This window comes from Myxocyprinus asiaticus, chromosome 45, assembly GCF_019703515.2.
Source record: "Myxocyprinus asiaticus isolate MX2 ecotype Aquarium Trade chromosome 45, UBuf_Myxa_2, whole genome shotgun sequence".
NCBI classification, from domain to species: domain Eukaryota; kingdom Metazoa; phylum Chordata; class Actinopteri; order Cypriniformes; family Catostomidae; genus Myxocyprinus; species Myxocyprinus asiaticus.
The window spans coordinates 14,138,100-14,156,211 of record NC_059388.1 but is presented as its reverse complement, the minus strand read 5'-3'; the positions used below and the strand labels follow the sequence as shown (position 1 = coordinate 14,156,211).

The 18,112-nt window shown below is 42.3% G+C and overlaps 1 protein-coding gene across 1 annotated transcript in view; it reads right to left on the bottom strand.

Annotated features, from left to right (window-relative positions):
* Nucleotides 1–1,662: 1,662 nt before the first annotated feature.
* The window catches only part of LOC127434836 (staphylococcal nuclease domain-containing protein 1-like), a 280,085-nt gene continuing 263,635 nt past the window's right edge, over nt 1,663–18,112 (bottom strand). The window contains exons 23-24 of the mRNA XM_051687847.1: nt 10,291–10,335; nt 1,663–2,585 (exon numbers count right to left, since the gene is read on the bottom strand). Of these exons, the coding sequence (XP_051543807.1) occupies nt 2,520–2,585; nt 10,291–10,335 (111 nt within the window). The 3' untranslated portion in view covers nt 1,663–2,519. The remainder of the gene's footprint in view (nt 2,586–10,290; nt 10,336–18,112) is intronic.

Sequence of the window (18,112 nt, the reverse complement as noted above, 5' to 3'; positions counted from 1 at the left end):
TGTGGAGCATCCTTTATTATAGCAAATAAATGTTTCAGGTAAGTGTTCTCAGGGTTCAGACACCTCTCTATTAGAATTTTTACACATTTCTCATGATCAAAAGCTTCCAGCTCTTTGGTTTCTGTGCTGCCACTGCTTCCTTGAAATCCCAACAAAGGTTTGCAATGGGATTTTAATGATGGACTGAAAGGACCATTTAAGGACATTCCACAACCTATCCCTGAACCAGATTTTGGACAACTTGGATGTATTCTTGGTGTTATTGTCTTGCTGGAAAGTCCAGTGATCATGAGCTTCAGTTTACACACTGAAGGCATCACATTTTTCATGCCAAAATGGCCTGATACATGAAAGAATCCATGGTGTCAGGATAGCTGTTTCCTGCAGCCGCAAAACACCCCAATAACTGGACTGACCCACCTCCATGCTTGACTGTGGGGATGGTGTCGTTCTTGTCATCATCTTGTCATCTTACTCCAGACGTACTGCTGACCCATGGGTCTAAAACTCATTTTCAGTTTAGAGTCATACGTCTATAAAACCTTCTTTCAGGACTCCACAGGTCTTTCCTACTTTCCTATTACTTCTTCAATATTCAACATTTCCCTTGGTTAAGTTTTGCTTTCTTCCACACCCCAAGAAGGTTGCTGTTGTACCATATTTAAAAAATTTATGAATGGTGCTGCCAACTTTGTCTGTTGGAAATTGAAGTGCCTTGGAAATGTACTTTTAACCATGACCTTTCTTGTGTAATGAAATAATCTCCTCTATTAGCTTTTGAGACAGCTTATTTTTAATTGCATTTTTTGCATAGAAATACATTTTTGCTTACAATGCTAAACTTAAATTTTAAAACTTAAATAAGTGCCATTGCAGATTGATGACTTAATTTTGTTTTAAAACAATTACTTGTGTAGCCTTACATATTAAGAAACAGCTACATGCAATAGGGGTTGAATAATTATGACATGGCTGTATTTTTAAAAAATCCTGCTATTTACAAATATTAGTTATATATTCACACTATGACTTTGAATGTGTCACTCAACTGATATAGATGTAAAGTTTAAAAATTCTGGGGGGGGGGGGGGGGGGGGGGTTGAATAATTTTGATTGCAGCTGTATATTTAGTTATTGCTTTTATAAAATGTTACAATGTGAATATGTGAGCTACTGTGAACAAGCTTCCTCATGAACATGCAAGGGACGTCAAGATTTTAACTGAAAAATTAAAAATTTAGGGTCATTTCTCACCAAAACCTCAAGCCACATGGACTACTTTCATAATACTTTTCGGTCCTTTTTTAACTTTGGCAGTTGATAATGACTTACTTCATTGTGTTGAATAGACGGATGGATATTCATTAAAATGTTTCCTTTTGTGTTCCGCTTAGTCAAGTTTGAAGGAGTGTAAATGAAGGCGAAATTGACGGAATTTAAATTTTTGATGAGTTTGCGTCATACACTGTAGCTAGTTGAACAAATGTGCCACCTCATAGCTATTACCATACTGTGTATTTCTGCACGGCTGGAATGCTGTATTGATCAGCTTCAAGGACCAAAAAAATCCATTTCATAATGATCTTGAAACAGCTGTAAATGGCACAAAATCGAGAGTAAATCTCCACAACAACAGCAATACAAACCAGTCAGACAACATGGCACATTGCTTATTTTTATTTATCAGATTTAAATACAATGACAGCATCTACCTCAGAAGGAAACAAATTCAAATACTGTTTCTGTAATGGCGAGCAAAAACGGGGAAAAAAGAAATGATGACCGTTGAGTAAACCTCACAGGGGAGGCCGAGAGATGCTTGTAAAGGTGCTGGCAGCTTTTCTTGTGCCACAGAAGCAGAGAAAACACACTTCCTACACAAAAGTCACTGAACACTCAGATCACATCAGAGATAAAAAAATAAATTAAATAAGAAACGCCCCGCCCCGTAAGTTCACTTGATTAGTTTTGTACCTAACTTCAAAATATCCATTTATATATTGAAATATAGAATCTTATCTCATGATTCAGGGGGTGTTTTCTCAGCAAGCTGTTGAGTTCATGGTTGCTCTGTGCATCCCCCTCATATTTTTAAAAGTCTAGCCCACAAACATAGAAATCTGATTGGGCAGAACAGATTTGCTACGATGGGGTTAGAAAGCTGGTGATTGGCTAAAAATGTACATGGAAAAGATGATTGGCTAATGTGAAAATTTAAGATTAAAGTAAATAAGTTGGTTCTATATGAAACAGCTACAGGCAAATTTATCCGTAGCAGACTCGCTTAAAACAAATAGACAATGAAAAGAAACAAAGTCCTTGGGCAGAAGACAGGATATGCACAGAGTAATACAATACAATAGTAATAATAAAAAATAAACACTGCATAGATGCAACTGTTAAAAATTTGAAAAAAATAAGAACATACTGATGTTGTGTTGCTAAATTTTCATGATTCTGTGTGTATTGTGTTTTCTGAAAATTAATCTGGTCTTCCACAAGGTCTTTGGATTGACAATTTAGCGTCTGTATCCAAATTCATCCACGTCGTCATCACGGAAATCTCCGTAACGCCAAATGTTGAGCTGAAAATTAAATGGAAAAATTAGTGTATTAAATAGCAGCTCTAAAAGAATTGTATTAAAGGGGAAAACAAACATTTAAACATTATAAACCTCCCCAATTTTAAACAAAATCTCAACAAAATATTAATAAGCAGTAGAAGAATGAGGCTAAGACATTTGACAGCACTGATTCACCATCATTAAATCTTGATCTGTGAGAATGATGCGCAGATGGCCGGCGTGTAGAGGATCATTAAAACATGAGCTGGTCTGTAAAATCATCACACCTCAGTAATAACGAGGCAAACATTCGTTTACAGTCTTTTTTAACTCCAGCCCCTTCATAGCCAGTCATGTGTGAATGCTTAAACTCTGATTAATTCCATCGCAACCCTTTTTAACATTGGTTTTGCCACATAAAGCACTGGAGCGTTTTCTCGCGAAACGTTTCATTTACATGATGGTGGATCATTTCGGCTTCAGAGATTCTTAGGGAAGATGGGAAGTAATTTTGTATGCCACACAGAGGCTTATATCTTTTTTCTCTGATTTGTTGCCGGTGTGTATATGTGTGTGCTCAGCTGTTAACTCAGAAAGAATCACAGCTAATTAGCGGCTATGATAATTAGTGCCGTCGTTAGCAGGGACATCATCATCAAGCTCTTGAGTTGGCATGGTTCTTTTTCCTGCTCGAGTCTTGTTAAACAGTCATTAGCCTGTCATGGGGAGCAGTGTTAAAGCCAGATGACCATGTTCCACTTTCACCATGCCACACAAAATGAAAACCAATGTTTTCAGGTAGCGTGAAGCTGGCTATGTGAACTCTTTCATTTCCTCTGCCAAAAAGGGCAATAAGCCATCAACTTCTGGCAACGTAACACAAGCAGTGTAGAGGTGTAAGTAAGGGTTTATGTACAGTCAGCTGGTCATTCTCAAAAATATACAGACATGGTGACCGTCTGACCATAGATTATCCTGCTTTTTACATGGCTACTTTCCTAAATAATTAAATAGACAAATATGATTTGAGTTGAAATGTTATTATGCAAGAAGAAAGAGATTGTGGAGTCTCCAGAAAGAGCTAAATCCAACCTCCAGTTTGCGTCAGAGTTCTGTAAGTTTTTTAGGTAACACTTTCTATGAAGCCCACAGTTATAATGCATTAGTAATGTCTCACAATTCACCTTATAATATGTTATAACTTCTCATAAATAATTGAAACCTGTTGCACCTGCTATCTCTCCTGTATGCCGCCGGAGGTCGCCATCCCCAGAGTTCTCCTGCTTCTGCTGCCGCCACCTTCGTAGGTAAGAAGGACAGGAGTCTTTGTCCATGCATTGACTACCGAGGCCTGAACACAGTCACCATCAAGTATTGCTATCCCCTCCCTCTGGTACCAGCAGCATTAGAGCAGTTAATGCACCAAACTGGATCTTCGTAATGCCTACCATTCATACCCCTCCCGGATGCGGAATAAATTGAAGACAGCCTTTTCAACACACACTGGCCACTATGAATATCAGGTAATGCCTTTCAGACTTTCCAACAGTCCATCGGTCTTCCAAGCCTTTGTTAATGAAATTTTTTGTGATCTTATTGGCAAATGGGTTATAGTTTACATCGATGACATTCTGATATACTCTTCTTCCCTTGATGAGCACATTCAACACATCAGAGTGGTACTCAACCACCTCATTCAACATCAACTATTCGCCAAGATGGAGAAATGTAAGTTTCACCAGTCGACCATCTCTTTCCTGGGGTATGTCATCTCCCCCGAGGGGGTCACCATGGACTCTTCCAAGATACAAGCCGTGCTGCAGTGGCCACTACCAGTGTCTGTCAAAGAACTACAGTGCTTCCTTGGTTTTGCTAATTTCTACAGACGGTTCATCCGAGGTTTCAGTTCGGTGTCTGCCCCACTCACCTCATTGCTCCGTGGTAAAGCCCAGAAACTAAACTGGACATCTCCTGCCCGTCAAGCCTTCGATGACCTCAAACGTTGCTTCACTACTGCCCCCATTCTCCATCATCCAGACCCCACCTGACCCTTCATGCTGGAAGTGGATGCCTCTGACACAGGAGTTGGTGCGGTACTCTCCCAACGACAAGGATCTCCCGCCAAACTCCATCCCTGTGCCTTCTAGTCACGCAAGTTATCAGCTGCTGAGAGAAATTATGATGTAGGCAACCGTGAAATTTTAGCCATGAAGGTGGCTTTCGAGGAGTGGATACATTGGCTGGAGGGAGCTCGTCATCCTTTTCTGGTGATCACAGATCATTGCAACCTGGAGTACATTCAGTCTGCTAAATGCTTAAATCCTCGTCAAGCTCGATGGTCTCTCTTCTTCTCCAGGTTCGATTTCACCATCACCTTTTGACCTGGCTCCAAGAACACCAAAGCCGATGCCCTGTCCCGCATTTATGGATCCACTACTGGCAACAATCCTGTGACTTCCATTATCCCACCTACTCTCATTGTCGCTCCCGTACAATGGGACATAATGGCAGACATCACCCAAGCTCAGAATCAAGAACCCACTCCCGCTGACTGCCCTCCAGATAAGGTCTTTGTTCCCAGCTCCTTATGCAACAGAGTTCTACAGTGGGTTCATGACTCGGCCTGCTTGGGACATCCAGGCACTCAAGCTACTTACAGGTTAGTGCAAAACCAGTTTTGGTGGGAGAACCTAGCGACTGAGGTCGTTGACTATGTAAAAAACTGCAGTGTGTGTGTGCCTCCAGACAGCTCCCGTCTGGTTTCCTTCAGCCTCTACCTGCCCCTCGACATCCTTGGTCCCATACCGCAGTAGATTTCGTCACGGATCTACCCAACTCTCAAGGTTTCACTACCATCTTAACCATGGTGGACCGCTTCTCTAAGGCCTGTAGATTCATCCCTCTGCCCAAGCTCCCCTCGTCTATGGAATGTGCTGAGAACCTGTTTCAGTATGTCTTCCGCTTTTATGGCCTACCTGAAGACATTGTCTCTGACCGTGGTCCCAAATTCACTTCCCGAGTCTGGTCTGCATTCTTCAAACTGCTCAATGTCAATGTGAGTCTAAACTCTGGTTACCATCCTCAATCTAATGGTCAAGCTGAACGGCTAAATCAGGACCTTGGTAAATTCCTCCGGGCCTACTGTCAAGTCAACCAGCACGACTGGAGCTGTTTCCTTCCAAGGGCAGAATATGCTCAAAACTCACTGTTCAAACCAGCTACCGGAATCACGCCTTTCAAGTGCATCCTAGGTTTTCAGCCCCCACTCTTTCCCTGGTCCGGGGAACCGTCCGATGTACCTGCAGTCGACGACTGGATGCAGCGAGGCTATCTGGGATCAAGCTCACGTCCACTTACAGCATGCCATTCACCGACAGAGTGAACAGGCCAATCTCCATCGGTGCCCTAGCCCTAACTATGCTCCAGGACAATGGGTTTGGCTATTTACCCGAGATTTTTGTCTGCATGCAAGAAACTAAGTCCCAGGTTGGTTGGCCCTTTCAAGATTCTTTGTCAAATCAATCCTGTGTCATTCAAACTTCAGCTCCCTGCTAATTACCGTGTTTCCCCCACCTTTCATGTTTCCCTGCTCAAACCCGCGGCGCCTCTGAGAGAGGAGGGCCCTCAAGACCCCCAGAGACCCCTTCCATTCCTCATTGATGGAGAGAAAGCCTTTCGGTTACACAAGCTCGTGGGGGGGGGGGGGGGGGGGCTCTGTTACACTTGCAGCGCCTGCTATCTCTCCTTTATGCCGCCATCCCCAGAGTACTAACCTTTCACAAACTACATTTCCCATAATCCTCTGTTCAGACTGATTACTCTCACACCTGTTCCACATTAACTCTGATTATTTAAGTTCCCTGTTTTCTTGCATTCAGCGTGAAGTCTTGTTTGCCTAGTCAACATTTCTGAGCGTTATTTACCATTCCTGTTTACCCTGTGTTTTGACTCCTGCCTGTTCTTTGTACTTCCCAGCCTGCTTGTGAGTTTTTTGGATTGATTGCCTGTTTACTGGACTGTCTGCCTGTGTACCAAACCCTTGCATGCCTTTTTGTTTACCCTTTATTTTGTTACTTTGTTTTACTATTTATACTGTTATTAAAACTGCACATGGACCTTAACCCTTAACACACCTGCCTCAGCGTCCTCTCTACAAAACCACAATTATAATACTTACCTATATATATTCATAGTTATACATTAGAGTATAATACATTATAACACAAGCAACATCAAATTCTATTTTTGCATGACAGCACTTATACATTTAACTTCTGCTGCGTTAAAATTGGTTGTTGCTTCACCATTTTTAATGTAACAGGTGAGAACTTTATTAACATTTTTATTGATTCCATTCATAAAAAACCAATAGACACAACAAAAAATACGGAATCAGATATATAAATTAAACCCATCCCCCCACCCGACACAAACACGCATTACAGTGGTCTCTTATAGCAAAAAATTAGAAACAAACTAAAAAAAATAAATAAAATACTTTCAAAACGCAAGAGTGCACATACACATCAAACTAAAAATCAAAAATCCCTCTCCACTGCCCCTCCCCGAGAACCCTCCAAAAAATCCAAATATCCACCCCACTTCCTATTAAACAAATCCCACTTTCCTAACCTTCTGAAGATTGCCTCCTCAAATGCCACAACCTCGCTCATCTCCCCGCACCACTCCCGAAACGAGGGTGCCCCAGCCGTCTTCCACCCCCTGAGTATTATTCGCCTGGCCACCATAACTCCTGCCAGGACCCAACCTCTCAAGTGTCTATCCCCAAAATGCAGAGTCTGGGGCAAAATGAAAACCTTGTGTCCAACACATCACACATAAATCCCTGAATCTTTAACCAAAATTCCTGTATTTTAACACATCCCCAAAAAAACATGGGTTGTGTCCTCGTCTTCTGACTGGCATCGCCAGCAGGTGGGTGTGTCTTTAAGACCAAGTCTATACAATCTAGAGGGGGTCCAATATAATCGATTCAAAATCTTAAATTGCATCAGACGCACCCTCGAATCTCTAGATGTAGACGACGTTTTTTAGAATCTTAGCCCACACTCCCTCCTCCAATACCAAATTTAAATCTCTCTCCCATAATCTCTTGAGAGAAGTTGTAGCTCTATCCACCAGACTCTGAATTAACAGGGAGTAATACACTGATGCCTCATGACCTTTTCCAAAAGCAGTAATCACCACTTCTAGAGTATCTGCCCTTTTAGGGGGGTGTATGCTACTCCCAAAAATAGTACAAAGCAGGTGGCGCAGCTGTAAGTACCTGAAGAACTGAGATCTAGGAATCCTGAAATGTTGGACCAAATTTTCAAACGATCTCAACCCACCACTCTCATATAGGTTACCGAGTGTATTAACACCCAAACAAAACAAACAGAAAAAAGAAAAACATGCGCATTAACCCCGCGCTCAAAAGCGCCAACTGGTGACAATCCCTCTAAACTCAAAAGGTCCATGAACGCCCACAAGCCCCCACGACAACTTTGCCATTGGATTGCTCAATTTTGCCTCACAAATTTGTGAGGCAAAATTACATAACAGAAAATACTTTTTAAAATAAACCCCAGCCAATAGGAAGAATGAACACAAAGAACATGTAGATTCGTTCACGTTTCCGTTTATAAAACCGTTCAGATTCCTCGGACAGACAAACGAATGTTCAGCGAGCTGACTGTTACGAGTTCAGCGAATGACGTAATCATTCCAATGTCCTGTAAAAATACTCAACAAAACAAATTTCAGCTAGCAGGATGAATAAGCATGAAGAACGAACAGATTAATCCACAGCTGTTCCAAAGAAGTGTTATTCAATAGAACAAGCTCCAGCCACTAGGCGGAACCAATACAAAAAGAAACAAAACCAGCATCCCGGTTCCCCGGATGGTCTAGTCAATTCAATCGGAGGCCGCATAAAAGTATATACCATGACTTACACAATCTGTCAACTTTATAAAAGACATCCTTTGTGTGAGCATGTAGATATTTTGCAGCCATCCATAGTGTCCACTCTCAAACTGGCCAGGAACTTCAATGCAAAAGTTTCTTTAAGGAAAAGTGTTAGTCACAAAACAAACTCCAGCCGCTCGGCGAAGCCAATGCAAAAAGAAAAAAGAAACCAAAATGACACCAAAAGGATCCAGCTTCCTCAAAAGCCAGAGTTAGTACAGCGAGTCGACCCACTCACATGAGAAACACCCAATGGTTTACTCACCCATTGATTCAATAAAAGACATTGCCTGATTGGGACATGTAAATACTTTGCGACCGTCCTTCCTTTCTATTCTCAGTTTGGCCGGAAACATTAGAGCAAAAGTAATCTTTTGCTGATGTAAGAGTTTCTTACATTCCTTGAACCGATCGCATTTCTCTCGTCGAACTCGCAAAGTCCGGGAACAAGAAAATATTATGGTTCTTCCAAGAAAGCTTCCCTTTGCTCCTCGCCTGGCAACACAAGATCTTTATTGGATGATCTCAGAAATCTGGCCAGAATCGATCGGGGCCTATCTCCCTCAGCAAATCTGTGAGCTGGGACTCTGTGAGCTCGCTAGATTTCCAGCTTGTGGCCTGTTATGTCAAGCATACTCGGGAAAAGCTAGTCTAGGAATTTCACCATATCTCTGCCCTCCTCATGCTCAGGAATTTCAACAATTCGAACGTTATTCCTGTGGCTTCTATTCTCAAGATCTTCAAGCTTTTCAAGGAGATGTTCCAAATCAACTTTGGTCACGGGTGGATTAGCGGTTAATTCCCTCTCCAAAGATTCCAGACAATCGATTCGTCTCTCAACATCAGTCACTCTTGTAACTAACTCAGAGAATTTTATTTCCATCGCCGTAATCGATCGACGTATTACAGTGAGATCCTCCAAGTCAGCAAGAACCTTCGTCAACATCACCGACATGTTGGACAACTGACGCTGGATCACCTCTCCCGCCGCGACATCCAAATCGAGTCCCCGATCTGTAGGCCTGTCGGGGCTTTCATCCTGAACATGTAAGTGTCTTTTAATGTCTCCAGAGAGGATTTTGACTTCTTTGCCATGTTTTGCCTCAAAGAGCAAATGTGTAACTGGGTGTATCAAATTTCACCAGATTATAACATGAAAATAATAAAAAATTTAGCAAAGTGTGCAGAGCTCGTCGCTCACACGTCTGCTTCTTGCATGGTGTCACGTGACCTCCCAAGTGAGAACTCTTAAAGGGATAGTTCACTCAAAAATGAAAATTCTGTCATTACTAAATCACCTTTTTGTCATTGCAAACCTGCATGACTTCATTTCTTAGGAAAAAAAAAAAAAATATGCAGTGACAGTGATTTGTGACTGAGACTAACATTCTGCCATGGAAGAAAGTCATACAGACTTGAGGGTGAGTAATGATTACAGAAATAAAAATTTTGGTTGAACTGCTCTTTAACTACCTGTTAAAGTATTTGCTAAAGTTTTCTGCCAAGAACAACAACATAAATGTAAGTCAGCACATGATTGCATCACGTCTACAGTGTAGGCTGTATACTTTATATATATGAATAATTTCATCTGAATAAAACTAGAGGTAAAAATGTGTAAAAGTAGCCCCCCGTGAAAGAGAACAGAAAACGAAAACAGGCTTCCGGTATGAATCTTCAGGGAAAAGTTGGATAGAGGGGAGAATAAAAGAGGATAAAGGTTTAAAATTACAAAAGGTTTGTGGAATTATCTTACCCTGGCACTTTTGGCAGATTCCTGGCTATTCAGATACTCTGTCACCTAAAACATACAAAAGACATCACTTTTAGAATGAGCAAAGCTTAGTGGTCCATTGAAATCCTTTAAAATACCTAAACATTATAACACAACATGGGTGAACCACAGGTATCTTCACATTAAATAAATGACACACATGGGACATTATCTCGAATGGAGATTGCTTTAAAAAAAAAAAATGACAGCATTTTCCGAGATTGATGTGGTGCTGATTTCACATCAGTCAATCACTGTAAGTGCACCTTGTTTATAATATATTTTAACAAGCCCTCCTTTTCTGTTCATCATCTGTTCATCCGTTCTCTGATCATCAGTGTGGTGATCAGAGTGGTTTGCTTTGAGAGGATGTATTAAATCATAAGTGAACGTGGGTGGTTACAGCTACTATACAGTCTCTCTCTCTCTCTGACAGTCTCTCTCTCTCCCTAAGCCTCACAGGCAGGCCTTCACAACACTAACCATATTGACCGTTTTCTGACACAGCAAGCATTTAGAGTCACTGACTGAGGCACAGATGAATCAGAGAGTGAAAGCAAGTGTGAGAGAAACAGCAGAGGGTGAGTCGAGAGAAAGGAAGAGAGAGATTGTCTTAGTTTCGGTTCATAGCAGTATAACCTGCCATTTTAATGGATAGCTTGTGAAATTAAACTGGGAGGATTCAACAAGCTTCCATATTAAAAAGAGGGAACATGTTTCTCAAAGTACTGGGAATGAGATCACAGTCAAGGATTTAGTGCACAAAGATGCAAGATGTTAAAAATTTTAACCTGTGCTTTTTTCGCGCCATGTGTTTGTGTGTGTGTGTGTGTGTCGGGGGGGGGGGGGGGGGGGGGGTTAATTGGCTTCAGAGCTTTAGATCGCATGTGGAGAGATGGCGAGGTACATCTGGCCCTCCCAGCTGTGGACAGCAGAGAAAAGTGCAGCTAATGCAGCCTTCATCCATCAAGTGTTCGAAGAGCTACACGAACACATACATGAAGTCGCATAGATCGTCGGCATTTTCACACACTCATTCCTGTGCTACTTCAAAGACACCATCATCATTAGGGATTACCAATACAATTACATTTAGTCATTCAGCAGATGCTTTTATCCAAAGCGACTTACAAATAAGGAACATAGCAAGCAATTTGTCATACAAAGTTCAACAACATCTACAGTAGAGTTGTACTGCCAAGCTCTAAAGGTGGCTGGAGTAGTATAGGTACTAGCGCAAAAAAAAAAAAAAAAAAAAAAAAAAAAAGAAAAATAAATAATAATAATTATATATATATATATATATATATATAGTGTATATATATATATATATATATATATATATATATATATATATACACACTATATTGCCAAAAGTATTCGCTCACCCATCCAAATAATTGAATTCAGGTGTTCCAATCACTTCCATGGCCACAGGTGTATAAAATGAAGCACCTAGGCATGCAGACTGCTTCTACAAACATTTGTGAAAGAATGGAGCTCAGTGAATTCCAGCGTGGTACTGTGATAGGATGCCACCTGTGCAACAAGTCCAGTCGTGAAATTTCCTCGCTACTAAATATTCCACAGTCAACTGTCAGTGGTATTATAACAAAGTGAAAGCGATTGGGAATGACAGCAACTCAGCCACGAAGTGGTAGGCCACGTAAAATGACAGAGCGGGGTCAGCGGATGCTGAGGCGCATAGTGCGCAGAGGTCGCCAACTTTTTGCAGAGTCAATCGCTACAGACCTCCAAAGTTCATGTGGCCTTCAGATTAGCTCAAGAACAGTGCGTAGAGAGCTTCAAGGAATGGGATTTCCATGGCCGAGCAGCTGCATCCAAGCCATACATCACCAAGTGCAATGCAAAGCGTTGGATGCAGTGGTGTAAAGCACGCCACCACTGGACTCTAGAGCAGTGGAGACGCGTTCTCTGGAGTGAAGAATCACGCTTCTCCATCTGGCAATCTGATGGACGAGTCTGGGTTTGGCGGTTGCCAAGAGAACGGTACTTGTCTGACTGCATTGTGCCAACTGTGAAGTTTGGTGGAGGGGGGATTATGGTGTGGGGTTGTTTTTCAGGAGCTGGGCTTGGCCCCTTAGTTCCAGTGAAAGGAACTCTGAATGCTTCAGCATACCAAGAGATTTTGGACAATTCCATGCTCCCAACTTTGTGGGAACAGTTTGGGGATGGCCCCTCCCTGTTCCAACATGACTGCGCACCAGTGCACAAAGCAAGGTCCATAAAGACATGGATGAGCGAGTTTGGTGTGGAAGAACTTGACTGGCCTGCACAGAGTCCTGACCTCAACCCGATAGAGCACCTTTGGGATGAATTAGAGCGAAGACTGCGAGCCAGGCCTTCTCGTCCAACATCAGTGTCTGACCTCACAAATGCGCTTCTGGAAGAATGGTCAAAAATTCCCATAAACACACTCCTAAACCTTGTGGAAAGCCTTCCCAGAAGAGTTGAAGCTGTTATAGCTGCAAAGGGTGGGCCGACGTCATATTAAACCCTATGGATTAAGAATGGGATGTCACTTAAGTTCATATGCGTCTAAAGGCAGATGAGCGAATACTTTTGGCAATGTAGTGTATATATATATATATTTATACAGTGCATCCGGAAAGTATTCACAGCGCTTCACTTTTTCCACATTTTGTTATATTACAGCCTTATTCCAAAATGGATTAAATTCATTATTTTCCTCAAAATTCTACAAACAATACCCCATAATGACAACGTGAAAGAAGTTTGTTTGAAATCACATGCGCATAAGTAATCACAGCCTTTGCTCAATACTTTGTTGAAGCACCTTTGGCACCAATTACAGCCTCAAGTCTTTTTGAGTATGATGCTACAAGCTTGGCACACCTATTTTTGGGCAGTTTCTCCCATTCTTCTTTGCAGGACCTCTCAAGCTCCATCAGGTTGGATGGGGAGCGTCGGTGCACAGCCATTTTCAGATCTCTCCAGAGATGTTCAATCGGGTTCAAGTCTGGGCTCTGGCTGGGCCACTCAAGGACATTCACAGAGTTGTCCCGTAGCCACTCCTTTGTTATCTTGGCTGTGTGCTTAGGGTCGTTGTCCTGTTGGAAGATGAACCTTCTCCCCAGTCTGAGGTCCAGAGCGCTCTGGAGCAGGTTTTCATCAAGGATGTCGCTGTACATTGCTGCATTCATCTTTCCCTCGATCCTGACTAGTCTCCCAGTTCCTGCCGCTGAAAAACATCCCCACAGCATGATGCTGCCACCACCATGCTTCACTGTAGGGATGGTATTGGCCAGGTGATGAGCGATGCCTGGTTTCCTCCAGGCATGACACTTGCCATTCAGGCCAAAGAGTTAAATATTTGTTTCTCATTGTCTGAGAGTCCTTCAGGTGCCTTTTGGCAAACTCCAGACGGGCTGTCATGTGTATTTTACTGAGGAGTGGCTTCCGTCTGGCCACTCTACTATACAGGCCTGATTGGTGGAGTGCTGCAGAGATGGTTGTTCTTCTGGAAGGTTCTCCTCTCTCCACAGAGAAACGCTGGAGCTCTGTCAGAGTGACCATCGGGTTCTTGGTCACCTCCCTGACTAAGGCCCTTCTCCCCCGATCGCTCAGTTTGGCCGGGCGGCCAGCTCTAGGAAGAGTCCTGGTGGTTCCAAACTTCTTCCATTTATGGATGATGGAAGCCACTGTGCTCATTGGGACCTTCAATGCTGCAGAAATTTTTCTGTAACCTTCCCCAGATTTGTGCCTCGATACAATCCTGTCTCGGAGGTCTACAGACAATTCCTTGGACTTCATGGCTTGGTGTGTGCTCTGACATGCACTGTTAACTGTGGGACCTTATATAGACAGGTGTGTGCCTTTCCAAATCATGTCCAATCAACTGAATTTACCACAGGTGGACTCCAATCAAGTTGTAGAAACATCTCAAGGATGATCAGTGGAAACAGGATGCACCTGAGCTCAATTATGAGTGGCATGGCAAAGGCTGTGAATTCTTATGTACATGTGATTTCTTTTTTCGTTTTTTTATTTTTTATAAATTTGCAAAGATTTCAAACAAACTTCTTTCATGTTGTCATTATGGGGTATTGTTTGTAGAATTTTGAGGAAAATGAATTTAATCCATTTTGGAATAAGGCTGTAACATAACAAAATGTGGAAAAAGTGAAGCGCTGTGAATACTTTCCAGATGTACTGTACACACACACACACACACACACACACACACAGGTGGCCAAAAGTCTGGAATAATGTACAGATTTTGCTCTTATGGAAAGAAATTGGTACTTTTATTCACCAAAAAGGCATTCAACTGATCACAATGTATAGTCAGGACATTAATAACATGAAAAAGTACTATTACAATTTGATATTTTTTTCAGAACATCTTAAACTACTTCAAAGAGTTCTCATCAAAAAATCCTCCATCTGCAGCAATGACAGCTTTGCAGATCCTTGGCATTCTAGCTGTCAGTTTGTCCAGATACTCAGGTGACATTTCACCCCACGCTTCCTGTGGCACTTGCCATAGATGTGGCTGTCTTGTCGGGCACTTCTCACGCACCTTACAGTCTAGCTGATCCCACAAAATCTCAATGGGGTTAAGATCCATAACACTCTTTTCCAATTATCTGTTGTCCAATGTCTGTTTCTTTGCCCATTCTAACCTTTTCTTTTTTATTTTCTGTTTCAAAAGTGGCTTTTTCTTTGCAATTCATCCCATATGGCCTGTACCCCTGAGTCTTCTCTTTACTGTTGTACATGAAACTGGTGTTGAGCGGGTAGAATTCAATGAAGCTGTCAGCTGAGGACATGTGAGGCGTCTATTTCTCAAACTAGAGTCTCTGATGTACTTATCCTCTTGTTTAGTTGTACATCTGGCCTTAAACATCTCTTTCTGTCCTTGTTAGAGTCAGTTGTCCTTTTAAGACTGTAGTGTACACCTTTGTATGAAATCTTCAGTTTTTTGGCAATTTCAAGCATTGTATAGCCTTCATTCCTCAAAACAATGATTGACTGACGAGTTTCTAGAGAAAGCTGTTTCTTTTTTGCCATTTATGACCTAAAATTGACCTTAAGACATGTCAGTCTATTGCATACTTTAGTAGCTTTAGAAAGTATTATAATCATATGTAGAGCTGAGGAGGGCGGGGCCGGGCTGGAATGAGACACACCCGGTCCCCAATCAGCCTGATGGGGCGCGCGAGGGATAAAGGCGGCCGGGGACGACAGTTCGAGAGAGAGATAATTACAGACAGCTGTGCTGTGTGTTTTCGGTTGTGTGTTTTGTTTAAATAGTTTATTAAATTATTATTTAAGTTGTCAAGCCGGTTCTCGCCTCCTCCTTTCCACTGAACCCCCTTACACTGGTGCCGAAACCCGGGAAGGAGGAGGGATTCCCGTCGCAGGGTCCTCGACACTGCCGTCCGCCCAGGGGAGCGCCGCTGCCGTCCGACAGGGGACGGAGTAGCCTAACCACCCGGACGGGGGGAACGGCCGCCATCCGCGAGGCGAGTGGGGACGGGACTCCTCGACCGCCTGGAGCGAGGGAGCCGCTGCCGGGGGCGGAGGAGTGCCCTGCCGTCCCCTGGGAACGCGGAGGGGTCGAAAGAAGACCGCCGTCCGCGGGGGGAGGAGGGAAGCGACTCCCCGACCGCCTGGAGTGGTTGGGCCGCTGCCAGGGGCGGAGGAGAGTCCCCACGGGACGCCGGGAACGCGGAGGGGCATTCTGTCCGCTGGGGGTCGGAGGTCTGACTCCGGTCCGCCCGGGGAGGAGCGGCTGCAGTCCGCCTGAGAGGGTGGAGTAGTGATCGAGGACCACGCGACGGCGCATCAGAGAACCGGTGAGTTTCTTTTTCTCTCTCTCCTCTCTCTCTCTCTGTCGCTCCGTGTTGGCCTTTCCCTCGCCATTTTGTGTTGTTGTTGTTTTTTCCCCTCCTGTCTCCTCCCAGGTCGAGGAAGGCGGGGAGGACCCGCCGGCAGTCGGGGCATAAGGCACTCTATTCTATTCATTGCTGTTTTTTTTGTTTTGTTTTTTTTTACTGATGGTTCACTAGTCTTGAATAATTACTTGAGAACTTTAGTAGCAAATTAGTGTTTTTATTTGTTGTGGTATTGAAGCTGGTATCAAGAATCTTCAAATTAAGTTACTAACTACAAAAATGTTATGCATTGTGACAATGTATCATAATATACCGGACAAGTAACTTTTTTACTCAGACAAAGGAATAACCAATTTACTCACTGAATCAGTGTTGTTCAATGTTCAAATGACAGTGTAGCTAGCTACAGATACACTTTTGCAATATTCTTTTAAATAAATGTAAAAATTTAAATGTTACTTATATATAATACAAATAATATAGTATAAAATAATATAATATAGGGGGGAGGGGGAATCGTGAAATAGACTATGAGCCTTTTTGTGATGTGACCACGAGGCGCTGCTCATTCATAGACTTCAGAGAGCGAGTTAAAGCGTAGACCTGTAGAAGTGAATTGAAGTAAGAGGGTGCGATTCCATTGGCTGTCCTGAAGGCCAGAGTCAAAGCCTTGAATTTGATGCGAGCAGCTACAGGTAGCCAGCGAAGTGAAATCAAGAGTGGCTTTGAAGCTCTGACATGGAGGAAAGTGGATAGCCACAGTCTGCAGGCTGATTAATACTGTGGAGGATGAGAGTTTAAGAGATTTAATGCTCTTTGCAATGAATATGCAACCTATGGGATGGCTAGTTCTTTCAATTAGTCAAACTCACATTTAGACTTTGGGAAACGTATCAATATATTGAATACAATACAATCATATATTGAATTGACACCAAGGTCAGAAATTAACCACAATGTCACAGAAAGTGACACAAATGACCCAAATATTTACATTTGTGAAAATCAATTCCAGGGGCAAATATCACCAAACTTAATAGTAAAAATTAATTTCTGACACTGATCTGATACTTCCCATTCTTGTAAAATTATAACAAAGGAGACCATGGCTAGTTGTCACAGTTTTTACTTCACACTTTTTAGACCAATTCAAGTAACATGAAACTTTTCCCAACGTCTAAGTGTGAGTTTGACTAATTAAAAGAAATAGTCTTCCCATAGGTTGCATATTCATTGCAATGGGCATTAAATCTCTTAAACTCTCATACTCCACAGTATTAAACAGCCGGCAGACTCTGATCGCTTTCCTATATCATGAAGCATTAAGCCGCGTTCATAATTCGCGTCAGGGCGCCAACATCAGCGTCAAGCGTCGCTTTGAACTCTACATGAAAAGAGCTTGCAGACAAAAATGTCTCATTCTGCATTTTTGTGATAGTTAAGACTTGACGTGCTTCTGTGGTAAATAAAATGTGCTTTACATAGGCTGAAAAATACTCTATTTCTATCACAAGTCCCATCTGGGCTTGTTTTGTACATCAGGTAGCATTAAGAACTCTTTTATCCATCATTTTATCACTGACATGGAACTACTGTTGTGTCTGTGGTGTGTGTGTCAGTTTAATGACTCCGGGCGGACACATTACAAAGAGTCCACCCTTCCAACAAGTGTTTATGATGGTAGTATTAACAATAAGCATTAATCACGATTAAGAAAAACTACTCAAACTTTTTCAATTAATCACATGCGTTAACGTGTTTTTTTCTGATATTAATTGTTGTCACAATGGAACTTGCCACTAAACCAGTGGCATAGGTTTCATGTGAACATGCGGAAGTGATAGGGGGAATGTGTCTTTTGTGACTTTTATAGGCTTATAAACTACGTTATAGCTTTTCAGACATATTTCAAAAAGTAAAAA